This window comes from Podarcis tiliguerta (genome assembly GCF_965153285.1).
Source record: "Podarcis tiliguerta genome assembly, chromosome: 16".
NCBI classification, from domain to species: domain Eukaryota; kingdom Metazoa; phylum Chordata; class Lepidosauria; order Squamata; family Lacertidae; genus Podarcis; species Podarcis tiliguerta.
In genome coordinates this window covers 24,186,206-24,200,281 of record NC_139549.1, presented here as the reverse complement: position 1 = coordinate 24,200,281, position 14,076 = coordinate 24,186,206, and the positions used below count along the sequence as shown (strand labels likewise).

Genomic DNA, 14,076 nt, shown 5'->3' with positions numbered 1-14,076 from the left:
CAAAAGGCCTTCACTCTAGGGCAGGTCCACCAGAGGTGAAAAAATGTTCCTTCATTTTCCTTACATTTCCAACATTTGCTATCAGACGAATGGTATATTTTAGCCAGTTTAACAGGGGTCATGTACCATCTATACATCATTTTCATCACATTTTCCTTCAACGCATTACATGCAGTGAAGTTCAGCCCAGAGGTCCACAACCTTTCCCAATCTTCAAACATAATATTATACCCAATATCCTGCGCCCATTTTATCATTGTTGATTTTACCATTTCGTCATGTGTGTTCCATTTCAGCAGCAAGTTATACATTCTTGAAAGTACCTTAGTCTTAGGTTCTAACAGTTCAGTTTCTAACTTTGACTTTTCCACTTGGAATCCTAGCTTTTTGTCATTTTTAAACACTTCTTTAATCTGAGCATATTGTAACCAGTCTCGCACTTTGTCTCTCATCTTTTCTAAACTCTGCAATTTCCAGTTGTCACCATCCTTTTCTATTATCTCCCAATATTTTGGCCAGTTGGCCTCCATATTGGCTCTTTTCCAAGCCTTAGCCTCCAGGGGTGACAGCCACCTCGGAGTTTTATTCTCCAGTAAGTCTTTATATTTTGTCCAGACATTAAAAACTGATTTTCTGACAATATGGTTCTTGAAGGCCTTATTTATCTTAGCTTTATCATACCATAGATATGCATGCCATCCAAACGCATTATTAAAACCTTCCAAATCCAAGACATCCGTATCTTCAAGAAGTAACCAATCTTTTAACCAGCAGAAAGCTGCAGCTTCATAATACAACCTTAAATCTGGCAGGGCAAAGCCCCCTCTTTCTTTCGCATCTGTTAATATTTTAAATTTGATTCTGGGCTTTTTGCCCTGCCAGACAAATTTAGAAATATCTTTCTGCCACTTCCGAAAGCACTCTGTCTTGTCTACAATCTGCAGTGTCTGAAACAAAAATAACATTTTTGGCAATACATTCATCTTGATGGCAGCTATTCGGCCTAACAAAGAAAGATTTAGTCTTGACCAACTATCCAAGTCTCTCTTAATCTCTGACCAACATTTTTCATAATTATCTTTAAATAAACTCAGATTTTTTGCTGTTATGTTTACCCCTAGGTATTTAACTTTTTTAACCACATTTAGTTCTGTCTCTTTCTGAAGCTGTTCCAACTCAGTATCTGTCAAGTTTTTCCCCAAAACTTTAGTTTTTTGCTTGTTTAACTTAAATCCTGCCACTCGACCAAAGTTTTGAATCAGTTGTAGTACTCTTTTCAAACTAGACTCCGGCTCCTGTAATGTCAGAACTAGGTCATCTGCAAAAGCTTTAAGTTTATATTGTTTCGCTCCGACCTGAATCCCTTCCACCAACCGGTCCCCCCTAATCATATTCAGGAGCACTTCCAGAACCGAAATAAACAGTAATGGGGAAATCGGGCAGCCTTGTCGTGTACCTTTTTCAATTTTAAACTCTTCTGTAACCACATTGTTAACTATCAGTTTAGCCTTTTGTTCTGAATATATTGCCTCAATCCCGTTCTCAAACCCCCGTCCCACTCCCATTTCTTTTAAATTCCCCTTCATAAATTTCCAAGATATGTTGTCGAAGGCTTTCTCCGCGTCTATAAAAATTAAAACTGCTTTAGTGTTTATGTTTGTTTGTAAAAGTTCCAATATGTCTATAATGTTCCTCGTGTTAGTAAACATATGTCTGCCCGGGAGAAAGCCTGCCTGGTCTTTATGGATTATCTCACTTAAAACTTTCTTAAATCTTCGTGCCAAAACATCTGCAAATATTTTGTAATCCACATTTAAAAGGGAGATGGGACGGTAGTTCTTGAGTTGTGTCTTTTCAGTTTCTGACTTTGGAATCAATGTGATAAATGCTTCTTTCCACGATTCAGGCGCCTTCTTCCCCTCCATTATTTCATTACTGACCTCCAACAAAGGTTGTATCAAATAATCCTTCAATGTCTTATAGTAGTTAGAGGTCAGTCCATCTGGCCCTGGTGATTTGCCCTGTTTCAGACTCTGGATGGCCTGTTCAATCTCTTGTCGTGTTATTTTGCCATTCAAAATTATTCTATTTTCTTCTGACAGCTTTGCTAATCCATTTCTCTCCAAAAATTGTGTAATCTCTATTTCATCTTGTGGCCCTTGAGTGTATAACTTTTTAAAATACCTCTGGAAGCACTTTCTAATCTCTCCCGGGTTCTGAATGTTCCTTCCTTCAACCTCTAAGTTTGTTACTGTATTTAGTCTTTGTCTCCTTTTCAACTGCCAGGCTAGCAGTTTCCCACATTTATTTGCCGATTCAAAAGTTTTTTGTTTCATTGTTTTAATCTTCCATTCTATTTCCTGATTTATCAGTTTGGAATATTGTGCCTGATAAAGTTTAATTTCTCTCAGAATCGGTTGGGACTTCGGGTTAGATCTTAACTTCTTCTCCAACTCTTTGATACTTTCCAGAATTTTATCTTTCTTTTCATTTTGCAGTCTTTTCTTTAAAGAATTCTGTTGAATCAAGAACCCTCTCATCACAGCTTTACTTGCATCCCAGATAGTTCTTTTTTCCACCGTAGTGTTCAAATTAATCTCAAAATAGTCCTTTAAAGTTTTTTGGGCCTTCTTTACAATTCTTTGGTCTCTAAACAGGCCATCATTCATCTTCCATCTAAAGGAGCCGGTTGGGATCAATGTCATATCCATTCTCAAGGCGTTATGGTCGGAGCATGTTTTAGGGCAGATTTTCACCTTCCTCACCTTAGGTGCCAGACTTCTAGTTATCCATATTTGGTCGATTCGTGTCCAAGTCAGTTGAGCTTCAGAAAAGAATGTTCCTTCTCTTCCCAAGGGGTTTCTAACTCTCCAGATGTCAACCCAGTCCATATTGTCAGTCATTTCAAAAAAGGTCTTAGGTAGTCTTCCCTCTTTAGTAATGTTCTGGTTCTGTGACTTATCCATATTTGTTGATGCGACCCCGTTCATGTCCCCCATCATGATGACGTTGTTGTAATCCAGATAATCCAGCATAGTCTCGTGCAACTTCTTATAAAAATCCGATTTACCTTCATTTGGAGCATAAATTCCTAATATCAAAATTTTTTCTCCTTGATACTGTACTTCTATTGCGAGGATTCTTCCACTTTCATCTTTAAAAAGAAATTTTGGTGAAAGGCTCTCTTTTGCATAGATCACTACACCTCTCTTTTTAACTGTATCCGATGATATAAATTCTTGACCAAGCCTTTTATTTATTAACACCTTTCTATGGAGCCTAATCACATGTGTTTCTTGTAAGCATATAATGTCCAATTGTTCCTTTTTTAAAATATGAAAAATTTTAAACCTTTTTTCAGGACTGTTACAGCCATTTATGTTCCAGCTCAAAAGCTGCAGAGACATCCTGGATAGGTCTGGTTATTCTTTCTGGGGTGGTACCTTGTTCTCCGGTCCTTGAGGATCCGAGGGGGCGGGCTCCCCTGGAAGTTCTGGCGCTGGCAATCCAAGTCCTTTGTGGAGGTCTTCTCCGTGTGCTCCCAAAAACTTGTCTCTATCTTCCACTGTTTTGATTTTGATCTTTCTCCCTCTGTAGGTAAAGGATAATCCTTGTGGAAACTCCCACCTGAAGATAATTGCGTTGCTTCTCAACAGTCTTGCCAATTCCGTGTAGTTAGATCTAAGGTCCAGCAACTGCTTAGGAATGTCCTTGTAGATTTCAATTCTCTTGCCCAAAATGTCTAGTGACTTTTCGTAGTGCAGGCCCAAAATCTTGTCCCTTTCCTCCTTTGATCTCAGTGTTATCAAACAATCTCTGGGCTTCTCTGTCCTTCTGACTCTGCCAAGCCTGAAAGCAGATACGATTTTAAAGTCTTTTTCCTCTAACTTCCAAAACTTGGCAAATTCCTTAGTTAGAAATTCAATAAAATTATCTTCTTCCACCTCTGGTATTGACCGTATCCTCAAGTTGGTCTCCCTGTTTCGCAGTTCTGTCATCGAAAAGTAAATCTGATGTTCTCCAACTTGTTTGCTGAGTGGTCTTACTTCTTTCTCAAGTTCTTCCAGTCTTTGACTAGTATCTTCAGCCAGTTTACGATTTTCACCTACAGCCTCCTTTAATTCTCCAATAGACTGGGCATTCTGTGCAACTTGTCCAGTCAGCTTATTCAAGCTTTCTGTGTTCTGTTCAATTTTAGCTGTATGCAAATCAGCCTTCTTGTCCAGAGCCTCCAGTTTCTCCAAAATTTTCTCCAAGACAGAGCTACTTGTCCCTGAAGCCATATCTCCCAGGTGCAGCTCCTCTGTCTCACCCTCCCCTGCCTGTATTAGGGAGACCGCCTCTATGTCTGGAGGCAAAGTGGAAGGCAAGGCCGGCACAGAAGATCTACGCTGTGAGGCTGCAGATAAAGTTAGAGTTGTTTGTTTGGTCCTTCCTCTTCTCCTTGCGCCACTCATTCCAAAGTTATCTGTAATCCAAGGTCAATCCAAGTTGTTCTCATGAGAAAGCAGAGTCCCAGATACAATAGTCAAACAGAGGCCGGGAAAGGGAAAGTAAAACAAAGTCACTGCTGTAAATCCAAAATCCTCTAGAGGGAGCTTAATACGTCTTCAGGGAAAAGATCAAATCCAATACGTCTTCAGGGAAAAGATCAAATCCAAGTTAAACTTATAAATTTAAATCCATGTCCATCGCCTCCACAATGTATTATTTTTAGCAGAGTAAAACTTAAAGCAAAACAGTGTTTCTTACAGTGCCTTGACTGCAACAGTTTCAAAGTATCCAGTTCCAACTCAGAATGTTTCAAAACCTGAATTCAATGTATCCAAAGTTGCAAACTGGTGTTCATCCAGGCAGCTCCAGCACCAGAGATTCTTATTTATTTTGTAATCCACTGGTGCCACAGAAGAAGGATATCAATGCACCCCCAATATGACCAGCAAAAGTCAATAGCTCAAAGTCTTTCACTCAGAAAACTGCTTTAACAGGGTGCCAGCATTTAGTTAACGCATAACTTTTTGTCTCCACTCCTCCTGCTCTTTGCTTAAAGTTCAGTATAGCGGGAGATGGGCTTCCTGCTTATCCTCACTCCGTTTTCAGCCAGATTTCAACTTTTTTAAAAAAGTTTTAAAAGTTTCAGAAAGTTCTCAAAAAGTTTCAGAAAGTTGACAAAAGTTTCAGAAAGTTTTCAATGTCCAAATTTACTCACGGGTTGTAGTTTCCAAAGTTCAGAAAAGTTGCAGGAAGAAAGGACAGCGCTGACCGGCCACAGCAACGCGGCTTCACTTCGCTGTTTGCGCAACGACCCACAGCGCCGCTACCCCCTCCGCGATCCGGAGCCCCTTACGGGGTCCCTTCAGCGTTTTGGGGGCTGCTTCTGACGCCCGCCGGGTCCCGAGACCACAGGCTTCTGCCACCTGTGGTTTTCCTGAATGGGTCTCCGCTTCGCCGTAGCGGACGACCCGTTTACAGCGAAGCTCCCTTCTCCTTACTCGGAGAAGGCAGCCATTACCGGTCGCGCCGCCTCCGGAAGTCTAAATTCAGGTCACGTTTAAAGGCAAATTTATCTGATTTGAACTTTCGAAAGCACAGCCATCTTTTGAAATTCAGACTTTTGTGAATTTTTCGATGCAGTTTGCTAGCCAAGTAACGCGAATAAAACTGCATAGGCTAGGGTAAAGGAAGCATGGAAATGTGCATGTATTAGTGAGACTAACGTTTAAAAAAATGCATCACATTAGGGGGCCTTGCTTAAAATTTTTAAACAAAATTGCATACAAAAATGGGCAGGTTAGAAGAAGCTCACACTAAAATGCTGGTAGAGTCTCATGATAACCTTTTGGGGGTTTTTAATGCAAACTGTAGAAATGTGGAGAGTGGAACTTGCAACTGGAAAAACTAAGAACTCGAGAGAAACCTAAATGGACAGTTCCATCGACTCCTAGTCACAAATACCGTATTTTTCGCTCTATAAGATGCACCAGACCATAAGGCGCCCCTAGTTTTTGGAGGAGGAAAACAAGAAAAAAAATATTCTGAATCTCAGAAGCCAGAACAGCAAGAGGGATCGCTGCGCAGTGAAAGCAGCAATCCCTCTCGCTGTTTTGACTTCTGTGATGGCTGTTCAGCCTGCATTCGCTCCATAAGACGCACACACATTTCCCCTTACTTTTTAGGAGGGAAAAAGTGAGTCTTATAGAACAAAAAATACAGTATTTGAGGGAGCATCAGGATCAGTGCAGGAATCCTGGCAACAAAGGCATATTGGCTTTAGTTTCAGGCTAAAATTTGCGATGGGAGATGCCCATGGGGAGTTAGCCCAGCTAATGTCTCTTTCTCTCCCTCTCTGTCTCCAGCTGCAAAGGGTCTAGTGTGGAGCAGCAATGCCGATACCACAGAGCCCACGGCAACCACTTTGCCAACGCTTCCTCGCTCCACGGCAGCCAGCGCAGAGCCTCGCGTCCAGCTTCTGCAAGCTGCTCAGGCCAGTGATGCAAAGATTAATATCTCTCTGAGAGTGTTGAATGGTAAGATCATAGCTGTCAACCTTCCCTTTTTTTGCGGGAAATTCCTTTATTCCAGCGCTGTTTCCCAGTGCTTCCCGCTGCTATCCCGGATTGTTAGATATCCCGTAGACTGTCCCCAGGACAGGTGAGGCTGCTGATCCCTTATTTTCAAATCTGAAAGTTGACAGATATGGGTAAGATGACTCTCCCACTCACAAGAGTCAATGGTTGCTTCCCTTAGCACCCTGATTTTGGGCTTCAGTTGTGCCATAGCAAAAGATTGTCATTCTTGGTAAAGGTAAAGGGACCCCTGACCATTAGGTCCAGTCGTGGCTGACTCTGGGGTTGTGGCGCTCATCTCACTTTATTGGCCGAGGGAGCTGGCGTACAGCTTCCGGGTCATGTGGCCACCATGACTAAGCCACTTCTGGTTAACCAGAGCAGTGCACGGAAACGCCGTTTGCCTTCCCGCTGGAGCGGTACCTATTTATCTATTTGCACTTTGACATGCTCGGTTCCTGCTCCTGCCAATCTAGCAGTTCGAAAGCAACGGGAGCTCACCCTGTTGCGGGGATTCGAACTACCGACCTTCTGATCAGCAAATTCTAGGCTCTGTGGTTTAACCCACAGTGCCACCCAAATCCTTTTTGTCCTTCTTGGTACCAGCATCTTAATGCTCAACTGCAAGCAGGGCACTTGGAAGGCGGGAAACATTGGTCTAAGCCAGTCTTTCCCTAAAGTGGTGCCTTCCAGAGGTTACTGGACTACAGTTCCCATCAGTCTCGGCTGGAATGCCTAGAGATTAGGACTAATGCCAGCCTCTGGAGGGCTACTTCTTTTTCTCTTTGGCGATCACTCGTAGCCGAGTAAGATGGTCTTCCATAAACACAGTTTTAACAATGAGTCCGTAAGTAACTGTGGAGGCCAATTCTGGATCCACACGTGGCTGATACCATTGTGGCTAGTAGCCATTGATAGGCTCTGCCAGTGGCATAGCGTTGGTTGCTGGTGCCCGGGGGTTGCGTGCACATGCATGCCGGGAGGAGGATGCACATGTGCCGGACAGGGGAGCGCCAGCCCACCCTCGCCACTGACGTTGCTGGAGTGACCCCATCTCCACCAGAGTAAAGTGGGGATGGGCTCAGCTGCCTGCCCACCTGTGCAAAGTTGGGCTTCCAGACTACAATTCCCATAATCCCTGACCACTGGTCTTGCTAGCTAGGGATGGTGGGAGTTGTAGTCCAAAACCAGCTAGAGACCCAAGTTTGGGAAACACTGGTCTAGAGAGCAGCAGATTGAGAAAGGCAGGTGTAAGATGCTATCTGTGTGGCAGGATGTAACATCTGCATGGTCTAGTCCGCACCGCACACAATTTCCGACTTCTCTCCCAGAAAACCACAGTGTTGCGGCTGAACCTGGGGAGTACGTTGAAGGTGCTTTGATCCACCTTGAGGCCAGAGTCCAGGCGAGTCCAGGCCTGTCCCCCAAGCTCTACGTTGACGAGTGCTACGGCACGGATGCCCGGCACCACGGCCATTTCAGGAGGGTCTACATATTCGCAGATAAACACGGGTGAGTGGTGTGCTGTTCTGTTAACAGATGGAGAGGGCCTTCTTGGTAGTGACACCCACCCTGTGGGACGCCCTTCCGTCAGATGTCAAGGAGATAAGTGGCTACACAACCTTTAGAAGACATCTGAAGGCAGCCCTGTATAGGAAAATCTTTTATTATGGTTTTATATATGTCAGAAGCTGCCCAGAGTGGCTGGAGCAACCCAGTCAGATGGGCAGGGAATAATAATAATAATAATAATAATAATAATAATAATAATACAGTGGTACCTCAGTTTACATATGTTTCAGGTTACATACGCTTCAGGTTACAGACTTCGCTGACCCAGAAATAGTGCTTCAGGTTAAGAACTTTGCTTCAGAATGAGAACAGAAATTGGGCTCCAGCGGCGTGGCATCAGCAGGAGGCCCCATTAGCTTCAGGTTAAGAACAGTTTCAGGTTACGTACAGACCTCTGGAACGAATTAAGTACTTAACCTGAGGTACCACTGTAGTAGTAGCAGTAGTAATAATAATAATAATAATAATAATAATAATAATAATAATACCAACAACAAAGGTGTTTCAATGTGGGTGCCCTTCCACCCACCCTCACTAAAGCAAAAATGGGGCAGTGTGTTAAAATGAGTTCATCATTGAATAAAAAACAATATTTTGACAGTGCATTTGGCAGATATCGGATCCAGCAACATCAAAACTGGATTGTGCTCAGTGTGGAAAATTGGGTCAAAACTGAAAAAAGATGCCCCCCGCCCCGCAATACCTAAAAAATGATTCCGGCACTCAAAATCACACTCTTCCCACTTTCATGGTTAACTTGCCAGGTGCCTGTACGGTGACGGCCCCAAGGTCAGGTGGCTCCGTAGAGAAGACTCTGTGATGCTGTTCACAATACCTGCCTTCTTGCTAACTGGTGACTCGGAGGAGGTAGGAATCTCTCTGGAGTAATTATCTGTGTTCTGGGATGCCGTTGATGTTCTGCCAAGAGAATTCCTGGTTTTCTTGCGTAATTTTCCTCTGACTGCCATCTCCAGGATTCTTTGGGGAAGCCCTTAATTCTTAAATATTGTTCATAGAGCAAGTGTGAGTTGGTGCCTCTGCAGGGATGCGCCGATGCAGACTGAATAAAGCACCTAAACACTTTCATTAGGGACGCGGGTGGTGCTGTGGGTTAAACCACAGAGCCTAGGACTTGCCAATCAGAAGGTCGGCAGTTCAAATCCCTTCGACGGGGTGGGCTCCCGTTGCCCAGTCCCTGCTCCTGCCATCCTAGCAGTTCGAAAGCACGTCAAAGTGCAAGTAGATAAATAGGTACCGCTCCAGTGGGAAGGTAAACGGCGTTTCCGTGTGCTGCTCTGGTTTGCCAGAAGTCATGCTGGCCACATGACCCGGAAGCTGTACGCCGGATCCCTCGGCCTATAAAGCGAGATGAGCGCCGCAACCCCAGAGTCAGTCATGACTGGACCCAATCATGACTGGACCTAAGGGTTATAGAATCATAGAATCATAGAGTTGGAAGAGACCACAAGGGCCATCAAGTCCAACCGCCTGCTAAGCAGGGTCAGGGGTCCCTTTACCTTACACTTTCATTGGCCAGCGTAGTTGTAGTGGTTCATGTCAGACTAGGGCCCACTGGGTGACCTTGGGCCATTTGCTAAGTCTCAGCCTAACCTACCTCACAGGGTTGTTGTGAACACAGCATGGGGAGGGGCGGGGAGAACCACAAATATCGCCTTGAGCTCCTGGGAAGTAGATGTAATTAGCAAATAAATATTTGTGACAGTTTTGAATCTGCTGCAAAAAAATAACTTCCCTCCTTTTCTAGATCTATATTCATTGCCTCCTGTCAGCATGGAGCAAAGAGACTTCCTCGAGCTTTGGCAAGAAAGCTTGTTACTTTGACAGCATCTCCTCCAGGTCAGCTCTAAGCCCCTTTTATTGCTAAATCCTTGCTTGACCTTCCCCCACCCCCAGGCTAAATTTATTTAAATACCTTGCAAGCAAAAGCAAGAATAAATTCGATATTAGTTAAAATCTGTTGATCACATCCTTAAGCACTTATTTTGTCTGGCCAGATGTTTTGAAGACACCCTGTTTGGTTTGTTTGCCGTGGTGAATTTGACACAAGAGACAATCGGTTGTAAATCCAATTAGGTTTTTAAGACCCACTGAAATTAATGGACCTACGTAAATTAATCATGGCCATTAATTTCAATGTGTTTACTCTGAGCAGGACTAACAACTAGATACAAAGGTGAATTTCTTATATCTGCTTAACTTACTGCATGATGCACAATTCCTATGAAGTTGCATTGTTTTAAACGGTTGTACAGTGGTACCTTGGGTTACAGACGCTTCAGGTTACAGACTCCGCTAACCCAGAAATATTACCTCAGGTAAAGAACTTTGCTTCAGGATGAGAACAGAAATCATGCAGCAGCAGCGTGGTGGCAGCAGGAGGCCCCATTAGCTAAAGTGGTGATTCAGGTTAAGAACAGTTTCAGGTTAAGAACGGACCTCCGGAACGAATTAAGTTCTTAACCCGAGGTACCACTGTACTTCCTTGGTAAGTTTTGTGCAAAGTTACAGCTTTCCTTAACGGTTGCTGCCTATTACTTATAGTGATTTTGTTCCCTTCTAGCTGGAAGAACATAGACGAACCATCCAAGAATTATGTCTGCAAGTGCTGCAGCAGCTACTGCCCTTTGGAGCCCCCCACTCCTGGAAGCGAGAAAGGTACCCATACGCTTGCCTTTGTGTCTAGTAAACCAAATCAATAATTGCAACGCAAGTAGCCAGCTAAGAGGTGGGTGGTGAATTTTTACCATTCACACTGATCTGTGGCAACTAGGAATCTAGTTCAAATCGCATTTTAATGTGAGCACCTTCCAGAAAAAAATTCTTGAACTGAAACGCAGCTGCCCTTTGAAATTTGCCCTTCTCCAAATTTGGCAGTGAAGTTCTTAAACCAATATTAAAACACTAATTGCATATGTTAAGGGAAGCCTTAATTCTGCCTTGTGTTTCCCAAAGGTATATATGGTTGGCTGCTGTGAGAGCAGGATGCTGGACTGGGTTAGACCATTGGCCTAATCCAGCAGGCTCTTATGGGTTCTCATTTCCACTACTACCATTTTCCACTTTTTGGATAGATCATATAGAGCAGAGAATTGTAGAGTTGGGACCCCGAGGATCATCTAGGCCAACCCCCTGCAATGCAGGAATATGCAGCTGTCCCATACAGGGATCGAACCTGCAACCTTGGTGTTACCAGCACCACACTCTAACCAGCTGAGCTATCTAGGGTAAGGTAGCAATACAGAATTTAATCCTGTGCTACATTGCTGTAGCACCATTGCTGTGCACATGAGCCTTCCACAGCTGAGTGCCATTCTGATGTGTTAGGACTGACCATTGGTAATGCTGGCTGCTGGAACTGGGAGGGGGAGCCCCAACTTTGGAAGGACACTGGAGACTGGTATACAGTGGTGCATCGCAAGACGAAATTAATTTGTTCTGTGAGTTTTTTCATTATGCGAGTTTTTTCGTCTTGCGAAGCACCACTGCATTTAAACACTGACAACTGCGGGGAGAAGCAGGGCAGCTGCCGCAGCCGGTACCTCAGACTCACCCGCACGTTGTGGCCACCGTGCGATGCGGCTGCTGGAGAGCGGCGGGGCTCAGGAGCGCGACTCCAGGGAGAGAGAGGCGCTGGCAGCAACGGCTCTCTGAGGGGAGCGCGCGAGGGGGGTGGGCAGCGGCGCGAGGCACTAACCGTCAGCCGGAAGGTGGGAGGGAGCCGGAGGAGCGAGCGTGCGTGCAGTGACCGTCGCCATGACACGAGAGACAGGGCCGTTTCGTCTAGCGAAGCAAGCCCTTAGGAAAATCCGTCTTGCGAAGCACCTCAGAAAACGAAAAACCCTTTCGTCTTGCAAGTTTTTCGTCTTCCGAGGCATTCATCTTGCGGGGTACCACTGTATAAGCAATTGTTGGGTTCCTGCAGGAATCTTATCTTCCCTACTTCTAAAACTATTTATCCCATCTTCCAAACAGCATTTTGGGGTGAAGGAAAGCTCCACAGGAAAGTGGTTGGCCCTTTGAGAGTGCACAAGGAAGACGTACCTTGGTTTGAAGGTTGGTTTTTGTGTTTCTCATTTCTGAATACCTTAGTCTCTTCTGGGGCTGGAAATCATGCTCAAGAGCTTCCAGGAAAGTCACTCAAAATAGGCAACCCCCAAAGCATTGGTTTAGTTGCTTAAAGGGGAAAAATCTGCATATGCTAAGGGCTGCTAAAGTTTCAGAGGGTGGGTTGCTGGGTTTTTATTTATTGCACTGCATTTTTATTAAATTTGTATACCGCCCTATACCTGTGGATCTCAGAGTGGTTCACAACATAAAATCACAATATTAAAAAACAAAACAAAATACATAATAAAAAGAAAAACAAAGGCAAAAACCAATAATCCTCCCTTCCACAGCACATTTAAAAGGGCATCAGATGTCAACTGGTCAAAGGGCTGGTTGAAGAGGAATGTTTTTGCCTGGCGTCTAAAGGTGTATAATGAAGGCGCCTGCAGAACCTCCCGGGGGGGGGGAGCATTCCACAATCTGGGTTTTCACCGACAATCTGATCTGGGGGCCTGAAATTGTGGTGGGCAAAATCTGCGGGGAAGATAGCTGCTAGCCACAATAGCTGTGCTCTGCCTTCAAACTTTGGAGGCAGCAATGTTTCTGAAAACCAATTGCTGGAAGCCAGAGCGGAGAGGTTTCTTGCAGGCATCTGGTTGGCCACCATGAGAACAGGCTGTTGGACTAGATGGGTCAGTGGTCTGATCCAACAGGTGGTTATTATTATTAGGAGTTGTAGCCTACAACATCCGAGGCCCATCAGAGCCAGTGTGGTGTAGTGAATGCGGGTGGCACTGTGGTCTAAACCACTGAGCCTCTTGGGCTTGCCGATCAGAAGGTTGGCGGTTCAAATCCCCGCATCGGGGTGAGTTCCCGTTGTTCTGTCCCAGCTTCTGCCAACCTAGCAGTGCAAGTAAATAAATAGGTACCGCTGCAGTGGGAAGGTAAACAGCGTTTCCGTTGGGCCAGAAGCAGTTTAGTCCTGCTGGCCGCATGACCTGGAAAGCTGTCTGTGGAGAAACACCGGCTCCCTTGGCCTGAAGCGAGATGAGTGCTGCAACTCCATAGTCACCTTTGACTGGACTTAACCGTCCGGGGTGCTATACCTATACCTTAGTGGAGCAGATTTAGGATCTGGGGGACTGGAGTTCAAATCCCTTCTTGGTCAGGAAAACTCACTGGGTGATTGTTGGCCCAAATATTGAGTCTCGGCCTAATCTATCTCTCAGGATTTGGGGAGGGTGTGTGGAATATGGAATCCGCAGAAATGACTGGCAGAATCAGAGACCAGGGAGAAGAGACGGTGAAAGAAGACTGGAGGAAGTTTAAAGAATATTTACAGAAACACTACAAGATTAATGAATGTTAGAACAACATCAGATTGAATGTATAAGGTTATTGGTTTAAAATTTTAAAGATTGGAAGAATCAATATTTTAAGTTACAAGCATTGAACAAGCTAAATTAAGATATTTAAATTAAGAAACGAGTTTAAATATGACAGAGGGAAGGGATTTGTTGTTTAATTGTATGATTTGGAATACAGGGAAGGGAGATTTGGGGAAGTCAGAGAAATAAGTTAATGCAAGACTATTATGAAGATAAGATTGTTTTTATTTCTGTTGTTTTTGGTATTTTATGTTTGTGTAATTGTGTATGTTTCTTGTGTATTGTTTGTTGTTTTTGTTTCTCTTTTTTGTTTTTTATGTAAAATCGAATAAAATATTTATATAAAAAAAAGGGAGGGTGTGTGGAAATGAGCAGGGAGGGCCACATATGTCAGTTGGGGGTCTCTGCAGGGAAAGTGGGATATAAATGTAATGAAGGGGATACTCTATCTATGGCAGGTGTGAGGAACCTGTGGTCCTCCA

General features: G+C 44.1%; 3 protein-coding genes across 8 annotated transcripts in view; 1 reads left to right on the top strand and 2 right to left on the bottom strand.

Moving 5' to 3' along the window:
- Positions 1–14,076, bottom strand: part of CCDC157 (coiled-coil domain containing 157) — a 138,522-nt gene that overhangs the window by 10,539 nt on the left and 113,907 nt on the right. The window lies entirely within an intron of this gene.
- The window catches only part of LOC310666688 (uncharacterized protein), a 110,961-nt gene that overhangs the window by 91,080 nt on the left and 5,805 nt on the right, over positions 1–14,076 (bottom strand). The gene's annotated exons all lie outside the window — the stretch shown is intronic.
- Positions 1–14,076, top strand: part of LOC310666605 (uncharacterized protein) — a 36,004-nt gene that overhangs the window by 20,886 nt on the left and 1,042 nt on the right. For all 5 annotated transcript variants that reach the window (XR_014505971.1, XM_083417686.1, XM_083417687.1 and 2 more), the window contains 6 exons: positions 6,357–6,527; positions 7,898–8,078; positions 8,903–9,005; positions 9,904–9,995; positions 10,720–10,814; positions 12,132–12,212. Coding sequence is in view for 4 of the 5 variants with exons in the window: in XM_083417686.1 (XP_083273812.1) it covers positions 6,357–6,527; positions 7,898–8,078; positions 8,903–9,005; positions 9,904–9,995; positions 10,720–10,814; positions 12,132–12,212 (723 nt within the window). In the remaining variant the exon portion in view is untranslated. The remainder of the gene's footprint in view (positions 1–6,356; positions 6,528–7,897; positions 8,079–8,902; positions 9,006–9,903; positions 9,996–10,719; positions 10,815–12,131; positions 12,213–14,076) is intronic.